A 27,771-nucleotide genomic window follows, 5' to 3' on the forward strand; every position below is an offset into this window, starting at 1 on the left:
TTTTTCCTGTGAATTTTTTTTTTTCTTTTCCTTTCAATGACTGACTTCTAACAGAGTATTGTAGCATTCCAACTAATGACATAATTAACTCTAGTTTTAGATGTAATTTCTGTGGAAGTAAAGATCCCAAAACCTGCTTATGTTAGGCCATCCTGTGAGGGTATTTAAAAAAAAAAAATCTTTCTGAAAAATGCTATGGAAGAAACATGGAATGCTTTGGGTTGGGAGGGACCTCAAATACCATCTAGTTCCAACCCCCCTGCCATGGGCAAGGACACCCTCCACTAGCCCAGGTTTCCTAAAGCCCCATCCAACCTGGCCCTAAAAGCTTGCAGGGATGGGGCTACCACAACTTCTCTGGGCAACCTGTGCCAGGGCCTCACCACCCTCATAGTAAATAATTTCTTGCTAATGTCTAATCTAAACCTACCCTCTCTCAGGTTGAAGCCATTACCCCTTGTCCTATCACTGCACTCCCTGATGAACAGTCCCTCTCCCCCTTTCCTGTAGGACCCCTTTAAGTACTGATAGGCTGCAATTAGGTCATCCTGGAGCCTTCTCTTCTCCAGACTGAACAAGTCCAACTCTTGCAGCCTGTTCTCATAGGAGAGCTGCTCCACCCCCTTGATTATCTTCATCCCTCATCTGGACTTAATCCAACAGCTCTATGTCTTTCCTGTACTGGGGACCCCAGAACTGGATGCAGTACTCCACGTGGGCTCTCATGAAAACAGAGGGGCAGAATCACCTCCCTCTACTTGCTGGCCACGCTGGTCTTGACGCAGCCCAGGACATGGTTGGCCTTCTGAGCTGCTAGTGCATACTGCTGGCTCCTGTTGAGCTTGTCCCTTGAGCACCCCCAAGTAAATTTAAATGTCATCATGCCTCAAAAAGTTTGTAGAAGACTGGATTTAAGTTCGTGTATGGAACATTAAAGGACAATGTTCAGTAATTGTTAAATGCATCATTTGGGATCCACAGTGTTAATATATACTGATGAGCCCCTTGTGCTTGTCTGTTTCAGGAACAGTAAAAATTGAATTTGTTCTTCCCAAGTGTTGAAATGTGTTCAAATGGATGTTCATGGGTTTTACATGATATGTCAAAACCATTTCTCTGTATTTCCTAAGAATGAGAAATCTAACAAACATGGCATTATACGCACTCATAAAATGATGGAAATAACTATAAAATTAGTAGCTCTTTATTTGCATTTCTTTTTGCCCTTATATATGGGAAAGACAAAGTTCCTTCCTCCATCTTAGACTTGGCAGTGGGTGCTGCATCTTTTGTCTCTTCTCTCTCATGCTTAGTGCATTTCCTATCCTTTCTGCTGTATGCGTGACTGAGGTGCTTCCAGTGTCATATCCAAAACTTGCAATCACAGAATCATAGAATATCCTGAGTTGGAACAGACCCATAAAGGATCATCAGGTCTAACTTCTGGCTCCACACAGGGCCAGCCAAGTCAGAGCATGGCACTGAGTGCATCGTCCAGACACTTCTTGAACTCAGTCAAGCTTGATGCTGTGACCACTTCCTTGGAGAGTCTGTTCCAGTGCCCAACCACCCTCTCAGTAAAAAGCCTCTTCCTAAAATCCAACCTAAACCTCCCGTGCCACAGCTTCATACCATTCCCTCAGGTTCTATCACTGGTTGACAAAGAGAAGAGGTTGGTGCCTGCCCCTTCATTCCTCCTTGTCAGGAAGCCATAGACCTCATCGAGGTCTCCCCTCAAGTCTCCCTTTTCTCCAGGCTGAACAAACCAAGGGACTTCAGCCTCTCCTTGTAAGTATTCCCCTCCAGGCCCTTACCATCCTCATTACCATCCTCATTGTCTTCCTTGCCATAAACATAGATTGAAGCGACTCATTCACCTTTCAGATTTGAACCTGAAAGGTTAATATCTTTCCTGGAGCCAGGAAATGCATGTTATTTACTTCTATCTTAAATACACTTTGAACTGGAGAAGACACTTCTTTTCACCTCTATTCTAAAAGGTTTTTTTGCCTTGTTTCATTGATATTTGCTTTGCTAAATCTGAAGGTTATCTTTCTTTGCTCAGATAAGCTGGTAAGCTGAGCTTTCCATATTAGTAGCAATGTGTTACAAGTCCTTTCCAGTGTCTATGCTGGATAATTTTGTTGTCTGTACTTTTTTCAACAATCACCAGTGTTTATGCATTTTTTTGCAGGGTGGATTGTATACTTGGCTTCAGAAATGTTTTATTAAATACCCTGGGATCAGAGGTGACTTTACTGTCTATAGAACAGATTGATGGAAGGATATGTGTGTGGCCTCTTGTAGGCAAGTCAACCAAAGACTTTGCTGAGCTTAGTTTTGGTTCAGGCCAAAAGCACAGGATAAAAACAGTATCAAAATCTCTGCTGTGGGTTTGTGTGTAACATCTATGACTCTATATTTCTCTCCATTATTTGTTCTCTCCTTCCTTGACTTTCAGCTGGTCTGCAGTTACAGGTCCTCTGATTTTAATGCTTTGCTTTTTTCACAACCTTCTGTGGAATATTTTTCATCTCCCAACGCATTCTTCCTCACCCCACCTTAGTTAAATTCCTTTAACTTATCGCATTCAAAAACAGTAGTCCAGCAAAAACAGTATGATAGTTGCTGTACTCAAATCCCAGAACAGCCAGGGTGTATTTTGTGTTCACAATAGAGTGTGTACTGTTCAAGTTAGCATCTGGAGGCACCCTGAGCTGAAGTCTGGAGAGCATTATGGTACAGATAGTACAAGTATCTGGTCATATTCTTAGGCCTTCGATCACTCCTAATTAACAACACAGAAATTATTCTAGACCTCACATTTACTTAGTTGTCTCTAGTATTATCATTAACTATAACCAAAGACAAGAACTGTGAGAAAAGGGTAGTAAAAGATGTGTGAAAAACATCAGTCTACAAGCTTAAAAGGACAGGAGGGGAGAGAGGGGCTTGAGGAATGTAATTTCCTAGTTTATTTAGAGTAGATTAATAAAGATTTCTGTTGTCATAATCACATGGTCACATGTATGTATGTGTTGTTTAAATGTGACTGTTTTCTGAAGCGTCCTCAGCACTGGGAGATGAAGTGGAAAGAGCAGCTATAGAAAAAAAAAAGTAGTAATATAGGAAGCAAACAGTGGTCTCTCTTTGACTCAATTCAATTCATGTTTTCTGGCTGCCTCTCTTTTCTGTGAACACTTTGCAGTTATTTCTCCCCTGGGAGATGTTAACAATGATTGCTGCAGGATAGCTTACTGTGATACGTCGCATACAAAAGTTGTGGTTTATCAAATGCTTTCCTAGTACCAAAAAGACTTTTGTAGGGTATATCATAAACTAGCAGCCAAGTCGCAGGCTGCTAACTTATTGTTGTCATAAAAATATAGGCAACAAACCTTTTTACCTAAACTTGTGCCATATATGTAGAAAATTGTGTGGAGAAAAATACAAAATTTTATATTGGGAAACAGATACAATGGAAGCAGTAGGACATAAATCCCACTTAAGATGGACAACAAATGTTGAAGCCTGGACATGGTGTCCTGCAAGGCCATGTAGTCCTTTGCTTCTGCAATCCTCAGAGTTGGTCATCTTAGACCACTGATTCTCTAAGTCCTATTTAAAAAGCAAGCAAATAAGGAAGATTATGTTTCTCATATTTAATTCCTCCTCTTCAGCTGCTTTTCATTTTAATTCTAATGGAAATGCCTTTGTTATGACACAGATGATCTTGCTATTTCCCAAAATACTTCTGCAGTGTCAGTGGTGCACCAAGTAAAGATTGTGTTAGTAATCTTGAGTCCTGCTAATTTTGCATGTGATTACTTTGCATTTAAATCAAGAAAAGAATGTAGATGTTGACTGTATGACAAAATTCATATGAAGAGAATGAAGCACCATTTTTTTTTCCCCCCTTTAAGGTCGCTATATTAATGTGTTTTAAGGTGGTTACTGCATTTCAGTGTTTTGACTAAAACCATCTTTTTTTCTCAACATTTATTTGGTCTCTTTTTTCCTAAACTATAAAGAGGGGAAGGTGTTTCTTGCATAGCAGCAAGAAATTGGAGAATCTGGTATTCCCAGATTTCTGTAAAGCAGGCTTTTTCTGACTGGGTTGACAATCACTGCTGTTCTCTTCGGCAGCTGAGAGGAGCTGGACTGCTCTTTAAAATGCATACTGAAAGAATTTTACAAAATACTAAATTCTGATCCACCAACTTTGTTGGGGTGCTTTAAATTCAGGTCCGTTCCAGGTTGCAGTGTTCAGGGTCTTTCTTCCACTCTTTGCTTGGCAGTTGTTTGCTGAATGATGCTTTGTGCTTCCCTTGCAAAGTACTTTGAAATGTGTTGCAGAAGAGATCTGTACTTGTTACAGCTCTGTTGAGAAGGAAGCCTGAACCAGAATTGCTTGAGTATTGTGAAGTGAAATTTGGTGTATTGTAACATTATGTTGGAAAATCATATTAAAAAAAAAATTCACCACCAATTGCAGGCAATAGAAGCATATTTTTAAAAAGAAAACTAAATTATGGAGAACACTGTTAAAAGACTATATTGAAAATTATAAGGCCTGTCCATTTTTCAGTGTCAGCAAAACACATATGCATTCAAATGTGTTTTAAATACTGCTTGCTTCTGACGTATAACAAGTATGTCTCATAAACAGATGTTAGTTAATCAGCATCTTTAGTGGGATAAATTTCTGTGGGAATAGTTTATTTAGTACTGTATTTCAGTAATACCTTTTGTAGGAAAGCCTTGGTTTGGTTTGTGCAACACCTTTCTCTCCATTGTCAGACTTGGTGGAATATAAAGAAAGCCAAGTGATGGGTGGCAGCTGGAAAAGGTCAGAAATTGTCAACATTGTATCATGGTAAAGATCCTCACTGCAAATCATTAAGTGTTTACTTGACTCAATACACATGAGGACATCCACTGATCATGTACTAAATTTGAGAATACATGTGAAGTTTTTAGGGGCTGGGCTTAGATCACTGTTTTTCACAATGGGAAATACCAAACAAAGGCACCAAAGTGTTAGAGTTAGAAATCAGAGCAGCAAAACGTGTTGATAGCTCTTAATGCGTAACCTAACATATCGATACTACTGTGTGCAACGTGATCGCAGTGTGTGTAGTCTGGAGGTGACGACAGTAGTAATACGCCAGTTGAAGTTACTCATTTGACTGTATAAACAACCCTGTTGAACCTCAGATTTAACAAAACATTTCCTGTGGAGGTAAATTTCAGGTATTTTAATTTTTTGACAGCTGTATGAAATGAACTTCCCTGTTTATATTCCTTAGGCAGGAAAAATGATACAAGTAAAATTCTGTGCTTCGTACTGTTTCATACTTCTTCTCTTAGAGCACTTTTAAAGCCTTTTTTCTTTAGAATAGTCTTAAAAATACCATCTCATAAAATAAAATAACTGTCTGGAATTCCTTGAAGCTCATGGTTTGGCTTCTGAAGTTTTTAAACAAATAGACTGTCAGAAATCAGAGTGGATTTATTTCCAGGATTAATGCTTCATTCGCAATAGATTCTTTGCAAGATCAATACCCTGAAATATCAGAAGATTAAAGATGTATCGGATACCAAAAACACCAAACATTGTTTTAATTACTCAAATAGAAGAAAGCTGGGTAATTTTTACTTGCCTATGAAGAATGTTCTGCTTAAGCCAAAACAAATTCTTTACCAGTTCTTTTAGAATGTCTGGAAGTATTTAAGTTTCTCTCCTCTGCTTATGAGACAATGCCTGTTAGTGGGCCAGAGCTACATGGGATAATACTCTTCATTTGTAACAACCTGTCACTCAGCTGGTCAGTAAGCTAATTAAGTATGTTTGTTAATTGCTTCAGTAATACGGTTTATTGAGTTTGAGGTTTCCTACTCTGTTTGTCGTGCCTATAGGAAAAAAAAAAAAAGTAGCAGCAACAATCCAAGGCCTGTGCCTGTGGAACAGTTTACAGAAAGTTAAACAGTGTATCCATTCACTCCTGCTATTGTGGTATGTGAAAGGCAGTCTTTTGAGCTGGATCCCAGAGTCATTAGCTATTAGCTCCGGCAAAGCACCTATCGATTTCAATCATAGTTAATCATGTGACACTCCTTTATTTATGCCTGCATTGTGGTTTTAACTAACAGCTTGTGACAGGGATTTGTAGAAGGGTCATGCAGGAGCAGGAGTCCCAGGAAACTTTGGTCCCTCGGCCAGAATCCTCTGTGGTTGTCCTGAGACTAATTGCCAGACAGGGCTATGTAAAGGGCTACTGCACTTTACAGGGAGCTGAATAAATTCCTTCCACTGCCACAGCAGAGGGATTTTGAGGATATAGTCCTTCCTTTTCCCTGGCATTGGAAAACACATGAAACACTGGTGGCAGTGCAGAACTCAAGTACTGTTAGCACTCCAGGACTGTGGAGATGGGGCAGAGGCTGGCGCCTGGACAGAAGAACAAAGAGGTGATGTGGCTTCGGGTGGCCTTTGTGCACCAGCACAGGGTCAGCCAGAATTCCAGTCTTACCAGGGGGAATATTCAGTACTTCCTTCAGTTATATAAAATATTGGCATAGAAGCCCAGGCACGCATGGGGAAAAGTATGCAGATTCGAAACAATACTTTCAGTGTCTGTGAGTGCTTTACCCAGGAAGAACTTTGTTTTATAGCAGTACCATGTGTGCCTCATACTGCTGCTACTGCTGAGCCTCTTTCAGCACAGTTGAGCTCTTTTATACCAATCCTTCATGACTTCTTTGCCTTCTGAACCAGTATGAATTATCTCCAAATCGTAAGCTTATGACAGATGTATCATTCATGAAAATCTGCTCTCTGTCTATGAGGAGTTTTCCAGAAGCCCTCAGGAATACAGACTCGATTAGTTTAAAATGTGTGTGAATGATGGATAGAAAAGTATGAGCCTAAGCTTAGGGAACGGCGTCATCTTCATGCATAGTGCGAGGTCTGTGCCTGTGTTTAGCTTCCCTGCTCATTTTGGGCTCATACTGTTGTGTTGGAGTTGTGTTGAATGGTGAGACAAACTAAAAATAGTTATGGATTCCCCCAAGTGACTTTCCAGTCACTTGTGACTCAGAGACTGGAACAAACTGTCTGAAGAGCTAATGAGTTCTTCTCAGTAGTAGGAAGTGGGTAAGACTTTTGAGGTGGACAAAAATTACCTGAAAGTTTTTGAGACCTGCAGAAACAGAGCTTCAGTTCATTGATGCTTAGGGTTTGTGAAAGGGAGGAGCGTTTAAGAAGTTGTAGCTGGCTAGGAAACAGTCTGTGCAGTGTTGTGAGTGTTGAAAGTATCTGAAACACTAGATGTACCAGAGAAATTGGGGTTTATTAGCGATAGAAGAACTCTCTCTTTCTGCTTGGCTTGGGGCTTTGCAGAGCAGTCATTTTTTCTGATGCATAGCTCCAAAATTACACAGATCTTACACCACTAGGAGCCCCATGTGGCAGTTGCTTTTCCTCACTGGCCAGTTTCGACAATGATCTGGAAGTTAACCAAATTATCATTGATTCTTCAAACTTTAATTCACCATAGAGGCAGTGGGAGCAGCAGCTTTAATCATTGCCAGTTTTTACTGACAGGACTACAAACCACAGTTGCCAGATGACTCAGACTTTGGCATCCTTATTTTTGCTCATGGTTTTTATATGGAAATTTGAAAAAGTTATGACCACAGAGATCATGATTTTTTCAGTAGAGTGCAAATGCTGTAGCACCACACCTAAACTAAAAGTGGGCTTTAGTCCATCTTCCTCCTTTAGGGTTTTTTTTTTCTTCTTCTTCTTTGTTTTATATGCTTTTAATTTACTACTGTTAAATGAGATCTCTTCTATTCTGGGGAAAGGAAAAAAAAACAAACCTGGCCAGTTCATGATGGCATATTGGCTCTCATATCAGTGGAGCCTTGCCTTCACGCCACAAGGTGCTGAGATGTGTCCTTGAGGCTTGTGACCTTAGAGGAACACTGGCTGTTAGGTAATGTGCCTTGCTGCCCAAATGCTCCATTTCTGAGATCATAAGGGGGAGGTGCAGCACCAGCCTTGATTCCTCCCACTTCTTTTCAGAGAGATGAGAGTTGTAAAACTGAGGCTCAAGGCAGGGGACAAGAATCAAGAACAAATTGGTTTAGCTGACAGACTATGACTTTAGTAAGTGGCTTCACTTTCTTTGAAGAAGCATTCCCAGCTCTAGGAAATGAATTGAGCAGGTGTTATTTTAAAATAAAACTGAGTAACTCTGATTATAAAGTAAAATGGTCCTTCCTAGAGCATGCTCACCTGGGATGTGGGTTGAGAAATCAGCATTGTGTAAAGATGTAATGTATTCTGTAAGGTTTTAGGGCAGCCACCTGAAGGAGACATTGTGAATACTCTTCAGTTGAAAGATTTTTGATCTTCTAGGAACTGGAACAAGATCTGCATATCATCTAGCTAGAAGCAGTTGAAAACAGTTTTGAAAACAGCTGAGCTGCCGCAGTGGAGGGAGCTGTACAGAGTTCCCTGTTTGTGCATCTTGACCGCCTTTCTGGAGTACCACACCAAGAGTCGCTTCCAGAAACAGAGCAGGCTGGCTGATCAGGAATGGTCAGTCTCCTACTAATCCTGCCAATGTCCAAGCCAGGAGAGTGCAAAACAGTGTGCAAGACATGTTCCCATAGTGTAAGCCTGGGCCTGCATCTGAAAGATGGGACTTGCTTTGATACTTTACTGTTTTGACACAGCCAAGTACCATCCAGGCCAGGACTATTTCTCACCCTTGGAACATAGAAAAAATTGTCACAAGACACTCTGCAGATGGTTAGTGTGAAAGTGGAGTCCTAAAGTTCCATGATAACTGAGCAGTCTTTTAACCTGTTTGGGTGCTCTGTTCTTTATATTGTTCATGTGTCACCCTAACATGTGTCTCAGATCATAAGTGGTGCTAGCCCACAGAGCAGTGATGTGCAGAGGTAAACCATAACTTCGTGAAGCTGCCCTGGTGCTAAAAGCTGCGTTTCAGGAGAGAGGCTGTGACAGAGGATGCTCCTGGCCACTCTCACATCCCTTGACAAATGTCTGAGCTTTGCAAGCAGCCAGTGCAGAGCTGCAGTCTGGTGTTTAAACAGTGAACTGCTGGTGCTGCTTTCGGTTGGTTGTTGAGGTATTCCAGGAGGTGCCTGGGGAGTGTCTGTGATGAAGAGGCAGAGAAGATGGCTAGGATGATGGCTTGCCAGCCCAGCCATGTGAAGAGGGGACCCTCCAATGAGTCAGAGCCCAAACATTGTGGGTTGGCCTGCTGTCCTGTTAGCAGTCACACTGTGAAGCTACAGGGAGTCTGTAGCTTTGAAAACATCAGTGATTTATGAGTGTCAGTATGATTAAGAGCACACTGGAAAAATTTGGGGAAGGTAGAAGGAAGAGGTCAACCACAAGGCCACAGCCTGTGCTGTGGGATTAGCCAGCTATCTTGAGCTAAGCAAGCAGCAGCGAGCACTTGGGTCAGGAAAGTTAGATCAGGGAGGGTCTTTTCACTATGTACTGAGGATTCACGCTGCAGCGCATTCAAATTGTTTGCTGTGGTGCCTATTTATATCAGCATTGGCTTTGAAAGTGTTTCCAAGTGCCACTGTGCACTTAGCTACTAAATTCACTTCTCTTGTGCTTTGTGCACTTGCATTTTACACCTCATTGATGGGTTTAGATCTAGTCTCCTCTGCATCTCAAAAATATATTTAAGCTTTCTATGCTGTGCAAAATATTTCAAAAGTCAAGAACATAGCCAAGTATTTAATGATATTCTGAAAATTAGTATTCTTATTAATAAAAAACATAAGAATATTTATGGTCAGGAAAAAAGGAATATTGAGCTCAGAAATTATTGCAATATTGATTTCAATATATGCAGGGGGAAAGACACTTGTTTGGAATAACATGGACATCACTAACTTCAGCTTCAGTCATCTTATCTGTTACCTTCTTTAGTATCTGGTCAGCAACATCTGTCATAATTAGGCAATTTTCAGTAAGTGGCCATAAACACTAAACATAACTTGGTAGGAAATTGAGGATTTTTAATAGGAAATAATATAGAAATCAATCCTACATTTCGTCTTTAAGCAAGTAATTAGAAAGATATTTGAGATAATTTATACAGCTTTTGAAAAAGTGGACAAGCACATTTTTATGAAGAAGAATATAGGGAATAGTTGCCAATGGTGAGTTATGACCTTGGAAATTCACTCACTCATTCCTATGACATACTATTGTCTTCTGTTTCCTTCTCCTCCAAGTTGACAGATAATGACACCTAATTTGCTTATGCCTGTGTAAGAGAGCTCTTGCGACGCATGGGTACTATTTGAGTTCATTTAAAAGCTCCAGTGAATCAGTGAAGAGCTCCAGTGGCTCAGCAAGAGGTTGACCCAAGGTGGCTGAAAAAGAACATTGTACTAGAGTTGAGCATCATACCACATCATTAACCAGAGTATTCTTTACCTGACTATTCCAGTGTGGCAAAGCACTTCCTGGCCTTTCCAAGCAAGAAGACTGCTGTGGAACCGTGGGTACTTCCTGGGGTTTTAACAAATGCCAGAAATGTCCCAAGAAGCCATGTAAGTGCTATTTTGTTGTTCTCTGGATTGGTTTATGATTTACAGACACCCCCACTGCCCCCGTGCCCTTGAGTAGTATTTTTCCTTTTTTTGTAAAAAAGGAAATAATACAACAAAGAACCTAGCAGAAAGAATATGCTGTGGTTTGATTAGGGATGGGTTGCAGCATCTGGAATTCTCCTGCATGTCAGCAGAGTTGCAATATGCAGGCACTTAGTTCAGCCAGCAAAGTTAGTGTTGGGTTTTTTTTTTTCCCCATCCTCCTCCTCTAAGTCAGTGATGCACTGTTGTGTTCTCTGAGTACAGGAAGGAGAATGACATTGAATTGTCTTGCCGCTTCCAGCTGGATTTATTTTTTTTTAAAGTTTGCACAGAAATGTTAAATTATAGAGGCGCCAGTTACTGCTTGGAGAGAATGCAGTGACCTCTTGGGACTGCAGAGGAACTTTCAAGTTGGAAGCCAAAGTTTTCTGGGCTCTAAATTATCAGTTACGGTTTTTGTTCTGGTTTTGAAATATCTTCCTCAACAATTAGGCAATGACAAAGACTTTCTTTGCTGTTTTGTTATGATTTGACATATTGTAATGAGAGAGAAATTTGAAATTATTTTACATGGTAGGTGATGCTAGTTTCTTACACCTTTTGTAAACTACATTATTATTGGACAGGAGTAGTAATATTTCATGTATTTTCATCACTAAATAAAAATGAAAGATTAGGAGGAAAAAATGTAATCTCTGCTTTGCAGATGGAGCAGACCTGCATTTGGTGGGCCAAAAATGGTGCAAGGAGTTGCAGTCATTCTTAGCTAGGTCTTCTAGGCCTGTTATTTGTACAGATAACAATGTTGGAAAAACGTGCAGAGTTTGATTTTATTTTTTTTTAGGCATATTTTTGTCCACAAGACTTAAAGTGGACATAAATACACTTCCAGCAGAAAATCTGTTACTCCTACTTCTCTAACTCTTCCTTCCACAGGAGAGCCAGATATAAATTTATACTTATTCAGTTTGATCTGTTAGTTTATGAAGCTTTTAACGTTCATGTTTTGAACTAGGTTTATCTTCTGGTTTGCTTCCAAAAGAGAGTCTTCTCGGAGTCTTTGAGGTTCACAGTTAGTAACTCAGGTGTCTAAATTTTTATTTCTCTAGCACATAAATATGGTTTCCAAGAGTCACATGTGTGCATCCTGTGTTTGGGTATGAATTGTGAAATGTGTCCTGATTTTGTAGATTGCTTTGAAGAAGTAGCAATTTATTTGTAGCTTTCTCCAAAGAGGTATTAGTTTAACAACAACTGAAAATTTTGTTCATCAGAAGCCTATGGGCATGCAGAATATTGCTTAGTGGATATAGGTGTGCCATGAGAAAATCACAAAAGCCTGAAATGTGCTTCAACAAAAATCTAGTTGGAACTACTAATACTGATTAATTTTGGGGTTTTTGGTGCCAAATTTGAAGAGAAACCCATGTGCTAGCTCTTCCTAGCTCTGGTAAAATGCTGTCATCCTCAACCTGGCATCCACAACAGAGGACATGTTCATCAAGCTTAATGGCTTAAAATTGCACCAGAGGAGATTTAGGTTAGATACCTGGAAGAATTTCTCTACTGAAAGGGTTGTCAGGCATTGGAATAGGCTGCCCATGGAGGTGGTGGAGTTGCCATCCCTGGAGGTATTTAAAAGACGTGTAGATGAAGTCCTTAAGGACCTGACCTAGAGGTGGACTAGTCAGGGGTAGGCTATGGTTGGACTTGATGATCTAAAGGGTGTCTTCCAACCCAAGTGATTCTATGATTCTATTCTTGGCATGATGTTAAGAGCAAGCAAACTGGTAAACACTGGGACCATGTCCAAAATCCCAGTCCCCAAATTCTTCTTAGGTGGGTACAGAGAAGTGCCTGAACTCACCCTAAAATGTCTCCTGAAGGGAACTCCACCAGCCTTTTTTCAAAGCACTAAGTGTATGTATATTTTTTAAGATGCTAATGAGATGAGCACTGTCCCTTATAATAAAAGCTTAATGTCTAGCACACATGCTCAAGATGGGGCAATTCGGAGTTCCTTTATCTGCCAGAAGAATTTCTAATCTACATTTTATATCTATGAGGAGATCCCCTAACCCATAAAATGTAGAAACAATTCTTGGAACAGGACTGGGAATCCAGTCTCTTTCCTAATGTCCTTAATTACTCATGGTATGAGTCATGCTCACTCCTGCTCTCTGGCTCAATCTGGAATTGTTTTTTTGAATGTAACTGTACAATTTCAAGGGGAGACAGAGGATGTTGCCACTTGGAATAATCCTGTCCTTGTGATTAAAGCATTCCTGGAAAGTAAGAGTTTGTGTCTTCTAGACATAATGGGATATGTTTCTCATCTTTGTAGATAGAAGCTCTCACTGGACAGTAGTGTTTCAAGAAGGGAGAAGGAGATGTGTGCGCTGTTTTCTCCAGGTTAAAACACAGTATCATCTACCACTGCATTACACCCAGAGTGATTTGGTGTATGCTTCAAATAGTCACTGAATCTCTCAGGAAGCTTTATTAGAGGTGCCTGAAATTTCTTAGTCTAGATTTGATTTAGGAACTAGGTAAGCGTGACACTATTCAATCATGGCATGACTTATGGCAATTCTGCATGAGTGCAACAATTTTCAGATTTCTAAGAACTTGAGGTAATAAATTTGGAGTGTTGTAGGAGTTTAAGTAATATTACAGCATCTTAGATTTTATAGATGTTCAGTTTGAATTTCCAAAGATAAATTGGTAAGATTTAGTGAAAGTTTATAGTGCCTGCTTAAGTATTTCTATTTCATCAAGTATTTTTGTTTTACAACAAAATGCTTCGGTGGTAAAAAAAAAAAAAGTATGCATATATATTTTTATGTATGTATATATTACACTGGATGGAAAAACTTGGGAGTCAAGGCAATTGTTAGTAAGCTATCAATTAAGTGGTGTCCATGGTAGTGTCTTAGCAGGCAAATTAGTCTCACAGGGCCTGTTCTGATACTTCACTAAATTGGTAGTACGCTTTTTATTGTACACATTTTGGAAGCAAACAAACTTTCTTTTCTAGTTTTGTGCTTCATGAACTTCATTTAAGTTTCACCTGTTTTTATATAACACACAAGCAGCTTGCATTTAATGTGATCTTCTGCAAAATCCACTTCAGCAAAATATTTGAGCATATACTTCAGGCTCTTTACCAGGCATTTTTCTTCTCTCATCAGTCAACTACTTAAGGCTGTAATTAAGTTTGTATGTGTCTTGTTTCACTGGCCTTAAATAGGCCTTTGTCGCTTTGTAAGATGTACTTGCCTATTTTGGGCAATACCTGCTGCTCAGTCAGGGCTTCTGTCTTGTTGCGAAGTGGCTTGGCCTGAGATAGCTCCCATGCCTGTTTACAGGTTATTCAGTATTACTGCAAAAATTAAATAAAATTTGGAATCTTCATTTTTGAGGGCTTCTACAGAAGACAATTTATAATACAAAGTACATTTCTCTGCTACATGGGCAATGTTCTGGTTATTCAGGTTTCCTGCTAACAGTTGTTAATCACAAACAGGTTGTCTTAAGTGAGTAAAGGGTTAAGTGATGTAGGACTTCATCCAGCTCCCACGTGGATCACTAGCCATCACTGAAAGAGCTCCTTGCTCTACTGCAGCATTCCTACATTGCCACTCTTTGTAAAAGGAAGAAAACAGCTGCTAGTAAGCCACTGTTTCCTGTTCAGTGTGGGAGTAGAAGGATGAAGACGGAGAGGTTAAAATCTGTGACCTCACTCCTCCACTGCACTTTCTAGAGCAGCTGAGTCACCCTGGAAGGGAAAATATGTTGCCACACTGGAAAAGGTCTGGCATTGCTAATGGGCTGGTCTCCATCTACAGCTGGAAGAGATCTGCTCTTCCTGCCGCCCTCCGTCAGTCGGTACTGCAGGGTACTGTCCTGTCCACAAAAAGTTAGAGAGACTCTCTTGGTTTTCATGTGAATTGAATAAGGTCTGTCATGGCAAACATGGACAAGTTGGGGCATAATCAGTGCAATCATTTGACTCTGCCACATGAGTATTAGGAGTTTTAGTGACATTTTTGGCAACCAGGAATAAGCTAATGAATTTCATTTTGAAAATATTTCCTTGAATTTCAACTGACTTTAATATTAAACATTGTAGAAAAACTGGAGCTGGCCCTTTTTCGGTGAGGGGTGATATCTTTAATTTCTGTTAAAATGGTTGTAATCAATGAAAAGATGGAAAAATATATGTTCAAAACTGTAAGAACATTGTTGATATATTTTGACCCGTACTATATTTTGTGTTTAAACTTTACCTCACCTTAAGCTACCTTTAGGGAGATTTTTAATGTTCTAATAATCAAATATTTTAAAATAATTTACAGCAATTTGAAATAAAACTGTCTCGCTCCCAAGCCTGCAACTCGAGATCATGACTTAAAGCTTTTCCTATTCTTTGCAAAAAATATAGAACTAATGAAAATAATTATTATCTTTTGAGTTTTTTTCCCCACCCTTGTAGTCAACCAGTTAGCAGCTTTAAAATAAGCTGCAGGGATAAATGTGCAGTTCAGACATTATATGGGAAGTGAAGCCAACTGGAAACATTATTTCACTCAGTTGTTCTGTCTTATTTGACAGTTTATATAGAGTAAAGATGGAAAGAAATGTGTTCGATTTTTTTCTCTCTTTTTTTTTTTTTTTCTTTTGGCCTGCTGAACATTTAGAATGCTTTTAAGGAAAAACAAAAGATCTGACCAAATACAAGGTATCTCTGTTGTAGCATTCAAATTATGAAAAGCTCTCTTGACTCTTATTAAAGGTACTTGTGTAACCCTAGTGCCAAAAGTTTAGTCCTATATGTTTAATAAAGTCCTAGGCTTTGCCAAGAGGTTAGCTTTTAGCGCATAACCATACAAAGAAGTTACTGCTCTCATTTATGATGTTATAATGGTTTAAGAATCAATAAACAGTATTCTGTAGTCTCAAAGGCAACCTTAAGTGGAGGAAAGAAACAGTAAATAGAAATAAAAATCTAGTTAACCGAACACTCTTCTATTTTGGCAAAATCAAATTCAGTCTATATTTTTCAGAGTTTTTATGCCCTGGACTTTACTCTGATAAGCCAGTAAGTCACAGAGTCTTCTAAAATTTAGCAACTTTGTTCAGTAAATCACAAATGTGCATTTTTCTTTTTTGCCTTGTTTTAAAAGCTCATTGGCTTCTATTTCCTATTTATTTCAAATATTTTTTTAAATTCATTGTGGCAGGAGAAATAGTACCCCAACAATTTCATTTAACAATGAATATATCTCTCTACTTCTAAAGCTACTGTCAGTTTGAGGACCATTGAGTTTCAATCATTGAAACTTCAACTTTATCTTTTCCCAATGTCATAACTGTAGACCGAAGACTTAAGTGGTATACATGTAGAAAGAGGTGGAATTGAGATTACCTGTACAACCTTTAGTTTTAATTTCTTGACCTTTTATGCTTAACCATACATCATAAAAATTTTAAATTATATTTTTTAGTTACATAATAATTTGGCTGCCAGGTTCTCTAAATAAGCATATCAATTAGCAGCATGTAACTGATGTGTTTTTTTCTTCAGCTTACCATGGATACAGTCCTATGATGGAATGCCCACAAGGCTACAAGAGGATCAATGCTACATTTTGTCAAGGTATAATAGCACCCACAATTGACTGTGCTGATTTTGAGTTCTAGCTTTCTGTGACAAATTCTTTGATATTTATGATTTGGATGGATCCACTGATATGTATTTGGGAAATCCTGTCAAGATTACTTTTAACTCTTTCCATATATTGTCAGCTCCACAGAGTGGGGTTTTGTTGTTTGGGGTTTTTTTTCCCTCTGGGGAAAAAGCTTTTAAAACTTTTATATATGTTCTTGTTTTCTTTGATGTATGAAGATAACTTCATAAGGATTCATTTACTTTGTTTTTCAGTAAAAACACATAATTCTGTCAGTTCTTTTGCTAAACAGTGACATACTCAGTTAAATCAGATGATACTAGCAAGAGAGAGTAATTCCTATAACCACAAGAGTGTGGAGTAATCAGAGAACAATTCTTTTTGGCTTAAGACGTTAGACACAACAGTACTGAGAACAGCCAGATGATGACACTGGCAAGTGGAAATGAATAATCATGTGTACCTAGCTGCCTCATAAAGTAGTGCTGCCACGTGCTTCAAGAATGTGCATAGTGCCAGGTGAGGATGTATGGAATTAAATACTGCATAAGTTGTGTTACTGCAAGTCTATGCACTATATGTCCTGGCTGTAACCACAGATGTTATTGGAATATACATGGATGTGGGATCTGCATGCTCACACAGCTCCACAGAAAGTCTTGGGGCATTTAGATTCTCCTGGCCTTATAGGATCTCTATCTGGCAAAGCTGAACAGATGATCATAGGCGTATGTTTGTTCTTTCTGTGTGTCATGCAGTATTGAACAGAGATGCTGGATGAGTGTGTTAGGAGAAGCTTAGTTGCTTATCCACTTCGTTTGGTGCAGCTCAGATAAGGAAAAGGAACTCTGAGCTGGTGTAGGCAATCCTGCAGTGGTGCTCTGGAGAGAGATTTGGGAAGGAAGAGAATAATGAGTTCAAGTGAGGTCCTGTGGTCAGGTTTGTTAGTCATTGTTGATACTGCAAGGGTAAAAAGGTTTCCATCAAATAGTAGTGGTGGTAGAGGGAAGGAGAGAATGAAAGAGTAATTGGGGTTAAAAGATGTGTATAGGGGCTCTGGAGATAAAGTTAATTTTAACTAGTCATTCTTTGGTGTACTGAGTTTTGATAGTTTTTCCCCTGATGCATTCTTGTTCTACATAACTAATACTGCAAGAAATATTAGGTTTTAAATAGTTTATTATTGGTATCATAATCCTAGAAAAGAGAGAGCTGTCGACTCTAAATATAACTTGCCATTGATAGATGGAAACTTATAGAGTTTAATCAGACAGTAGGAGTTGGATTATCCCACCAGGAAGTAGACTGTTGATGAATTGAGGATGGGGACAATCTCTTAATTTAGAGAAGAGGACAGAGGTGGTGACTGCTGCAGGTTCCCCTTATTGCCTTTGGGTGGCTTCCCTGTAATTTGCTCACCGGCACACTCCAAAAAGGAGGTACAAATAAGGAAGGAATTGGGAAACAGAATACCCATGAAACAAAGCCAGGATGAAATTTAGTCTTATTGAACTAAGTAACAAGATTACCATCTTCTTTTAGAGGGTCAGGATTTTGACCTCTCTTTGAGCAGTCATCAGGAAACCTAGCTTCATAAGTGAAAGCTGCTGGCAAGGGTGTATTTCGGTCCTGAAATGGTCATTAGAATGTGCTGCTTCATGGGTCAGGCAAAAGTGTCCTGTTTGGGTTTATCTGAAACAGACGGGCTTTTCTAGAAGAGAGTAGGACTGGTCTAATGAAGAAGCAGCTTTCTATCTCTCAAACATGGAACAAAGCAACAGCAGGAACTGTGAAAACTGTTTAAGCTGCTGGCAGGGGTGTATTTGTATTCTTGTAGTAATCCTCACAATTAAATTGGGAAGGAGTGGCACAGCATGCCCATATGCAAGTATACATTTTAATTAGATTATTCTTTGCTGAAAGGGTGTGCATACTGTGTCCATGCTCAGAAAGGCCAGCTCTGCCAGACCAAATAGAAATGGGGATACGTTTCTGAATCCCTGCCTGCAGCTAAATGAGACTGCTGTTTTCACAAAGGTATCGTCCAACTTTCACTGCCTTTGAAAACTCAGGCTTAAAAGCCTAATTAACCTTTTGTTCTATACTAGTTTTGCAGTGAAAAGCCTCCTTAGTTTATAAAGTCTATGTAGTATTAGTGTGATTAATATCAGGTCCTGATTCTTTTCCTTTCAAGTGAATAAACTAATGTATTAAAACATTCTTCTCCCTAATGTGCATGTAGGACAACAAAGAACCATCTGTGGTTATGCTAATTCCAACAATTTAGTGTAATTGCCATCCAGAAAGCTTCCCCCCCCCCAGTAATTATCTTTTCAATGGGATGATGTATTGCATCTATGCACATGGATGCCCTGAGGCTGTCATTAAAGCCAAAACACAGCTTATCAGAATTGCAACTTCTCTGACAGAGTCCACATGCAATACTGATTTCTGGTTCCCTGTTTACAATTATACTTACTGTTTCCTCCTCCTGCTAATGGTTTTCTTGGAAAACTGAAATAGAATGAAAAAAACAGCTGGTGAAAAGGTTGGATTCCTTTTTCAGGAAACTAAAGTATTGCCAATAGAGCACTTTCAAAATCTTATCTTGAAGAACTGGAAAAATATGTGAACACTTGTTGTTTTGCAATTAAATAAAAAGTTGTGCATGGAAGTTCTTAAAAAGTCCCCATGTGCTTATTTTAAATCATGATGAAGCCATGGGAAAAAAAGCTTAAAGTCCCCAGAGCAAATGATTACAGAATTTGATCCATCAACATACAGTACTAGTTTCTGTTTTAAAATAAGTTTTGAAAGTATATTCTGCCCTCCTACATTTGTCCCTAAAATACAGTAATAAATTTGTTTTCACTGTGGGTTGTATATATATGGTTTATTACTTTTAAGTAATAAAAGAACTTTGCTTCATAAAAAATGCTATTTAATGTTACTTAGCTATTTAAGTTAACAACCTTCTTTCAAAGAAGCTTTTTTTATGATGATCATACTGGAAAATAAATGTATCTCCAGAAACTGGGTTTGGTTGCTGTTTGGACGTTGATTATGTGTTTGGAAAGTGTGGCTCTGAAAACTTGCATTCTAGTAAATTCCATGCAGAAGCACAAAACGAATTGGATTGATTCCTCCTGTTGCTACTCTGTTAGCTCAGAAGAAATCAGTGGGTCATTTCTTAGAATAGGCAAATGTTTTTTCTGTAATTTTTAAAAAAAATATATATAACAATAGTTTCATTAGCAGCCAAACTTTGTTGTTTTTTCTTTTTACCCCTTGTTCTCACTAATCAGGTTATTGAAACAATCAACTACCAAGGAGGCAGACAAATCTGGGTATTACATTTTTCTTAGAAATGAGGTTATTAATAGTGGTCAACAATATAGCTGTAACAGGAACAGGCTTTTCAGTGGTGTTAGTACATACAGTTGGAATTGATCTTCACAAAGAGGAAAAAAAAATGATGCCTGCGTATTGAACTAATTCAGAGATTATTCAGTCAGCCTTCTCAGTGAAGCCTACCATGTACCTACCATAATGACTCCCAGTTTTCACAAATGAGACTTGAATTATATATTCCAGTCTTAATTTGCAACATGAGATATTGTGCATATTAAAGCCCTACCTGCGTGAAAACATCTGTCTCTGCAGATACTACTAAATCACATTTAACAACGGACCACAGGTTTATTTCTAATTAAGAAGTTGCCCAGTACTTTGACAATTTCTGATTAGTATATAATTGATCTAGAAGGCTTGCTGTGCTTAAATACAGCAAAGCATATTAAGTGCACACTGTTATTATTGAAAGTCAAGTTGCTTGATTTGTGTCAAAAGGAGATAAACATTTCCCATTTGGTTTTATTACTTAGTCTTTTAAACATTTTGAAAAGCACAGAAATCTGATTTCAGCACTAAACACAGAATTCCCCCTCCCAAAATCTACCTTTCTGTGGTGCTTAGTCCCGGAATTGACTGCAGGCTGATGATGTTGAGATTGCTTTTTGTCCTCCAGCACCAGGCACTTGGGGCAGGGGAAATGAGAAGGACTGAAATACTTTCTAACCACAAGTTTATTCTGAGTATTTCAGTGCAACTACCAGGGCTGGGGTGTTCTGAGTAGGCTTTCTGCTTCTACAAGTTCACTTTCTTTGTCCAGTTTTCATAAGAACCTTCTGGATACCTTGACTGTCCTAGGCAGAAAGCTGTTGCATATTTAGGTTTTATACCCCGTCATTTGTATCATGTGTTTGTCTTTAAAACTGTGGAATTATAAGTTGTTAACTTCTGTTTATGGATGTGGTGTGACTTAAAGAATTTGAATTTTTTGGTCTGTTGGGATAGATTTATTCATGTTTTCAGATGTGTAAAATAGAAAATGTGTTGTGTAGTTGTATCTGTTGCTTCAAAAGGAGGGTTATTTTAATTAATACTAAATAACTACTTGGTCTTCTTCAGCCTTGTTTATACAAGCCAACATGACATAGAAAAAACCCAAACCCTGATCCAGTTTTGATAGTTGATGTTATCGTAAGTTATCAGTGCTCCTGAAACAAAATGTGACTGCATTCTTTACATGAATGGTAGCAATGATTTCTTTCAAAAACCCAAAAATTATTTTTATTTACATCTGCATTGTTCAGAATTCTTATAGTGACCCTTATTTTTTTTGAACTCAAACTGTTTTTCTTGAGCAAAAATATTTTCTTTAAAATTAATGGGTTTAAATAACATGCTGGAAGAAGATTGCAGCTCTGACCAGAACATATTAATAAACATGTACGTTCAGTTCAATTTAGTTTGTTTTCAAGTTAAATGCTCCAAGCTGTGATGATTTTGATGAGCATAAATTCAATGTGTTAAGCATGGAGATGAAAGCGTGGATTTCATTTTATAGGAATGTTTCAAATTCCAGTATGTCTGTGACCAAATATGGGCCTCCCTCGTTATCTGAAAAGGGTAGAGAGTGGACTTGCTCCATGGGTCCAAGTGAGCTACAAGGCAAAAGGGAGAGAAGACAGCTTTATACCACCTCAGTGTTTCTTGAGATTCTGCATTAGGCCAGCTGGGGCTGGGTGGTCTGAAGAGCTGTTATAATGGTTAACACAGCCAAAACACAGTGAATTTCTCCTCCTAAATAGTCTTCCAGCTGGAGGCTGCCAAAGGGAAACACTACAGGGCAGATATTCCAACTGTCAGCTTTTGTAGGTTGGTCTGTAGCAAAACAGTGCTCTGCTGATTAAGTAATCCTTCTGCACAGGGCTGTAGCAGGCATTGAGCTCTACAAGTTGTGTTGACCTGTTAATATGTAGAAGACCTGTTAATATGTAGAAGACCTGTAGGCTGTGAAGCATTTTCATATTTGCTTGATGAGTAATTGAAGTAAAATATTTCATTAAATGGGCAAATTGGAGGCCACAGTAGCTTTTTGATGCTCACAATAAATCACTCGGCATGTTTTACAGTAACCAAGCAAAGCATATGCTTTCAGCAGCAAGTGACAGGTACAGGTTTTGTTAGTAAGTAGGCACAGGAATTTTTCCTACTGGATGTTTACACTTGGCATGGTTTGTTATCTTTGGAGAAAGGATACTCAGGCTACGTTATGGTGTCATTAATCGTGGTGGAATAAAGCTGAAATGATTCATTTCCTGAATGTGATTGAATTAAACATGCAGTTCCTCCCAGAAAGGTAGGAGAACATTGCATGTAGGTTTCCAGTAGAGAACCAAAGTAGTGTTGAACAGGAGCAGATGCAGCCTTTTAATCTACTTTAAAAGTCATTATAGAATTGGAGAATGCAAGCAGAACATCAGAAGATATCTTCTGCAGCACGTCTTTCCCTCCAGCAGAGTTCTTTCATATGTCATCATACAGTGGAGAGATTCTACTGCGTAGTTGTGTAGTACCCTTTTGTATGCAAATACCTGTACAATAGGCAGAGGGATATCTTTCAGTAGGTGCATAAATGCTTTGTCACTTTAATTTTTTAAGTACTTTAGAGCAGAATTTGATACCATATCCATTTTATTCATTGATTCATTTATTTCTTTTTCAGTCATCACAATTCCCCAGTGTGCAATGCATCTAAGAGAGCTGTACAAGTAAATCAGTGCTTGACTAAGGGAGCCCAACCCTCATAATACAGACTGAGATGTTGAAAAACCACTGGGGTTTTGGATCTTTAAGCAAGGAAGAAATATTTACAGAAAAGTAACAAATAAGGGTTAGATTGTATTTTAAGAGTTTTTTGTGTTTGGTGCTTGGGGTTTTTTTAAATTTCTTCTGAACTATTCAGTTCTTCCCTAAATCACAGTTATTAGAAGAAAAGAAGTTGTTATATTAATGTTGCCTGCACTTAATGAAATTTAATCTAATAATTGTGATGTTTACCTAATGTGATTGGAAATACATACGTGTGTGTGGTCATGAGTAAAAATGGAGGTCAGTTCTTCATCTAATGTTGCTAACCATTTGTGGAACAAGATTCTGATAAAGTGCTTTCAAAACCCAGTTGTGTTTTTGGGATATTTCTAATATGAAACCTTGAAGATTGCCTTAATCCGGACAAAAATCCAAACAAAATTTCTTCATGAACTTTCCTAGAGAGCAAGGAGAAAAAGCCATGAATAAAGTAAATTTTCAATTTGAGTTATCTATTCATTTCCATCTTCTGTCTACTAATTAATATATGTAAAAATTTTTGAGGATGAAGTTTTTTTGGACTTAGATCATGATTTATAACAACTGCAATGTTAGCACGTTCTTTCTTGCTCAAATGAATACCATCTTACATTGTTCCCATCTTCTTCCTCCAGTTCTGTTTTGTTTTGGAGGTGTGGGGCTTCTTTAAGCCATAAAGATTACTTTGTTCATAGTCACGCTTTTAACATGAGCAGGCAAGCTTTCAGCTTGTTTCATGGCAGTGAGTCACTAACATTGTATTTTCTTGTGAGCTGGTTGACCTGACACCCTGCAAAGCTATCAAAAACTATGGGAATGTGTCAAAGACAAACTTTTGTTGTGAAGGGAGCCTGTTTTGAGTTCACCCTAGTGAGGAAGATTGTGGGACAGATTAGCAGTGGTTTGGTAACAGCATCTGGATTGTTTGAAGCTGGGAGAACTGTGGTGACCATCTATCAAGCTATGTGCTTAGAAGAGAATGTAAGAGGAGCTGAAATGCAGCATATTTATCTGTACAGTACTGCAACACTACTGTCAAGACACCCTGGTTAAGGCAAAGCCTCTGTGCATTTGGATGAACTTGTGAGTGGAGTCATCAGTAGGGCCCCTGGGATGGCATGTGGCTTCCTCTGCCATCTCAACAGATCCAAAGCAAAAGTAAAGCTTTCATCTCTTGTCAAATTTTCATGAAGACAGAATACCAGATCTAGGAGCACAGTTTGTCAGGGACCACTTCCATGTATTTGACATGTGTAATACTAAAAGACAACAGCAAAGGGTCAGGCTGTGAGTCCGTGCTGAATGACAGAGCTTCTTTCATGCCAGTGGGGTTACACCAGTCTGTAACTTCTGAGAAGGCTCGAGTCATTTGCATTGGCAAGCACCAATTATTAGGAAATCAATGCTTTATTTGCCAGTTATTTCTAGATCATAAATAACATTACCTACCATGAGAGTTTGCTGCAGAGCCAATCTAAGGTGCTGTGCACAAAAGCTCCTTGCTTCAACTTTTTTTTTCTGTATCAGTAATGTGAAGCTTTTTAGAAGTGGGACTTGTTACAGTCCTTTCCTTGGAAACTGAAAAATAATATTTAGCTGGTTTTTAGAAAGGTTTATTTCCCTAAGCATGGTTTTATAGTCCCTTAAAAAACTTCATGTAATGGTTATTAATAAAATAATAATTACACAATCCCTTAAAAATATTTTTCTCGGTGTAAATAAGAGTACTTGATCAAATCAGTCTGCATGTTGTCAGTTGGTACTTCTGCACAACGAAAGATTATTCAGACAACTTCAGAGTAGCTTTTTCCTCTAGGTTTTACAGTGGAGCAAAGGAGTTCTCATTGCTGTACTAGTTTACAACTGAAATATTTTTTGTGTCCATGTACAAGAAATAGTCTGTTAACCTTGAATCAGATTTCTTTTCCAGCTGCCTGAACAAGTTGATTCCAGTGTAATTTGCACAGCTGGGCAAGCTGGCAGGTGGTGGGAAGCATTTTGGGAAGGTGTCCTTTTACCACTATCTGAAATAAAGTGAATTAGATAGTGAATCTGGAAGAGGTTAGTTTTGGTTTGTTTTTTTTAACCCAAAGTTATTAAATAAACACTATTCTTACAAGCCTGTATGTTTCTTTTGACAATTTGAAGGGCTATTTTATCAGTGTGGCTTGTTTCTGTTGAACCCCTAGCTGGGCTTGTGTAATTCAGCACAGTGCATCAGCTCAATAATTCTATGAGCTCATTGAGAAAACATGACTTGGAAAAGAGGCATTAAAAATACACTGTAATTAAGTTATGCTGAGGCACCAGAACATGAACGATAACATTAACTTCAAAAATTGGACAAATTTAGTAAGAGAAATATCTGTATCAGCAACTCTAGAATTGATATTTACATGTGTATTAGTACTTGAATGTAGCAGTGCCCACCTTAGATGGCAATAATCAGAGTACAGGTGAATGGGGTGTTAGGTTTATAAATACTAGATATGATATACAAGAACAGTTCATCTGGCAAACGATTTAATACAGAGGCAGTAATGTGAATATCTGTGAATGTTTCCTGCTGAATAGTTGAATCATTTGGAAAGATAGATGACTGTGTATTGATTACTTATAGGTAGGACCCATCTACCTGCAAGTTAGCCACTTCAGTAAATAATGCCATGAAACCCTCCCTATTGCAGGCAAAACTCTAAAAAAGGATTCCTCTAGTATCACCAAATGCATCTGGCAGATTCCTGTGGCAGTTTTTCTCAGCTGTGACATGAAATACAGTTCAGATCTGTGAAAAGGTGCATAATTTCTGTTGAGATGACATGTAAATGAAATTTAAGATTCACAATTATGGTTTATTGATATACAGACTTAAATATAAGTTATTAAAAAAAATATTTTTTTCATTATAAAATCCAGATAGCACAGTTTCACTACTGGGTATTCAAGATCATGCAGCTAGTTGAAGCCTGTGACCTGTAACTAGAATTTATTTAAATCCAAACCCAGATTTTGTACCTCATTCTGCAGAACATATTTTTTTTTCTTCATTTCACTGTAAATATATATACATGCACATTTTATGTCTGTAGCTAAGTTATCCAAAGTCTTAAAACGGCTTGAGAGTTATAGACAGACACAATTTTTCCTTCTCCATACAGATATAATTCTACAAACTTAAAAGATATGGTTTATTTCAGTAGTAGAGATAATAGTAGCATTGTGAATGAAATAAGTAGCCAGTTTCATAATTTTTTTCCCTTCATCTATCTGTGTCTTTGGAGGACTTTACTTTTTGGTTATTTACATGCTATATACTTTAAATGTTCCAATAATACAATGTATCCATAAATAATTTTTTAACATGAAGCTTTATGCGAACAATGACTAAAATCATAATCTAATAAATGAAAAATGCATCATTAATCAATTTGGACACTGAAAGTATGAATGCACCTATGTTAAGCTATGTAATTGCTTACCTTGATTAAATACATGTAGAATGATGAGAGTTATCCTCAGTAGGAAGTGCCAAATTTTCCATAATAGTGATATATGAGCATATTTTAATGGTTAACAAACAAAAAACTTGGTCTTTCCTTAAAAGTAAGAACTATAATATCCAAGTGAAATTAACACTAATTTTAAATGAGTTGTCTTTTTCATGAATTTAAGATTTAAATGCTGCCTTCACTATACAAAGCATTTCTGCTAATTCTACATGGATATTTTCTAGACAAAGTGCAAAGAAAACCTGGTATGTTATGTGTGTCCCGTGGGAGATATTCTTCCTTTTTTTCCCAGTAGTATAGGTTAAGATTCCTCTAAATAAAAATATATCCATAGAATTTGTTAGGGGAGAAAGTTGTTTGAAAATGTCTGGCTATTACACTGTTGAAAGTGGGCAATCATTTTCACTGTATGTGCCAATCTCAAAACCAATGAATAACTAATATTAAAAAATAAAAAACTAAAGATGGATAAAAGAGCACAGTCCTTGTTAAAAAATATCTTTCTTCCATTTCTTTGTTTCTCCTGTTTTTCTTCTTCCTCCAAAATCTCTATGTCCTTTTTGCATGTGTGTGTGTGTAATTTGTGTATTTGTGTTGAGGATTTTCACTTTGGAATGAACCTGTATATTGAGATTTTTGCTGTACTCAGAGTTAAGCATACTGTCTTTTCCTCCAACATGTTTATGATGACAGTCAGTGCTTTATCAAAGCGAGAAGACTTCTTGTTTAGCATTTGAGGACTGATCTGACAACCCATATTGACAATGGGTAGTAAATTCAGTAGTGGGTTCTTGAGTGTTCCAGTGTTTGCATTGTATCAGCTTCTAGGTATTTCATAGTCTTCTGTTCCGTTATGTTCCTTGTGCCTGATGTTTGAAGGTGGAGGGTCAGCAATATGTCCTTTCTTCTTATCGACTTTACAATCACATCAATGTTTCTGTTTAGGGATGTTTCAAGTAGTGACTTTAATTTACTACTGTCAAGATCGTTCCTTGCAATAGTCACATAAGACAATGGTATTGAAATGGTGGTGAACATCCTCTTGGGTCAGGTTTCAGGACAGAAGGAGGAACCTAGTCAGACTAAACAGCTGAAGAAATAGTCTAAAAAAATTTCATCAAAGTCATCAGAACAATTCTAGCTTACTAAATGTTCTGTATCAGTGCGATCCTCAAATACGATATGCCTGTGCTTATGTGGGACATCTTCCTGCTCAAAGGCAGAGTCAAAAGGTAGACTGCAGTTAGATAATATTTCAGCAGAGTTTTTTTCTCTTTTCTTATACCATTCTCCTTTTTAAGTAGTCCACTCCCTCTGAGGTCAGAAAGTCATGTAGTCTGGGAATTTCACTTGAAAATTCCTTTGAGGCAGAGCTGATCCTTTGTAATTCATGTGGTTTCCATCATTTCATCCAGAGTTCTAGGATATAAATTATCATTCTCTGTCACATGTGGCTAAGTGCAAAGAGGTGAAGTTGATCCAGGTGGTGTCAAGATACTAGTTTAGGTATAGCATTGGAAGAGCTGAGGAATAGCTGAATACAGAATACTTGTGAAATATCACAGCTGACATGGCACCTTCTGGAGTCTGCTGTACTGTGAGCTTAAGTTGTATGCTCCTGTGTGGTGGGACAGGTGGCCAAACTTGTGGAGAAAAATGAAGACTGAAGTAAAACTGTGAAAGATTCTGTAGGTTTCCAAAAGCAAACTCCAGCATATCTG

At 38.1% G+C, this 27,771-nt stretch overlaps 1 protein-coding gene across 1 annotated transcript in view; it reads left to right on the forward strand.

The window, feature by feature from the left end:
- LTBP1 (latent transforming growth factor beta binding protein 1) overlaps positions 1-27,771 on the forward strand; it is a gene marked incomplete at both ends in the record, with an annotated part of 202,344 nt that overhangs the window by 101,740 nt on the left and 72,833 nt on the right. Inside the window, 2 exons of the mRNA XM_084262367.1 lie at positions 10,512-10,614; positions 16,244-16,315. Of these exons, the coding sequence (XP_084118493.1) occupies positions 10,512-10,614; positions 16,244-16,315 (175 nt within the window). The remainder of the gene's footprint in view (positions 1-10,511; positions 10,615-16,243; positions 16,316-27,771) is intronic.

This window comes from Gallinula chloropus, assembly GCF_964237585.1.
Source record: "Gallinula chloropus genome assembly, chromosome: 3".
In the NCBI taxonomy this organism is placed as follows: Eukaryota; Metazoa; Chordata; class Aves; order Gruiformes; family Rallidae; genus Gallinula; species Gallinula chloropus.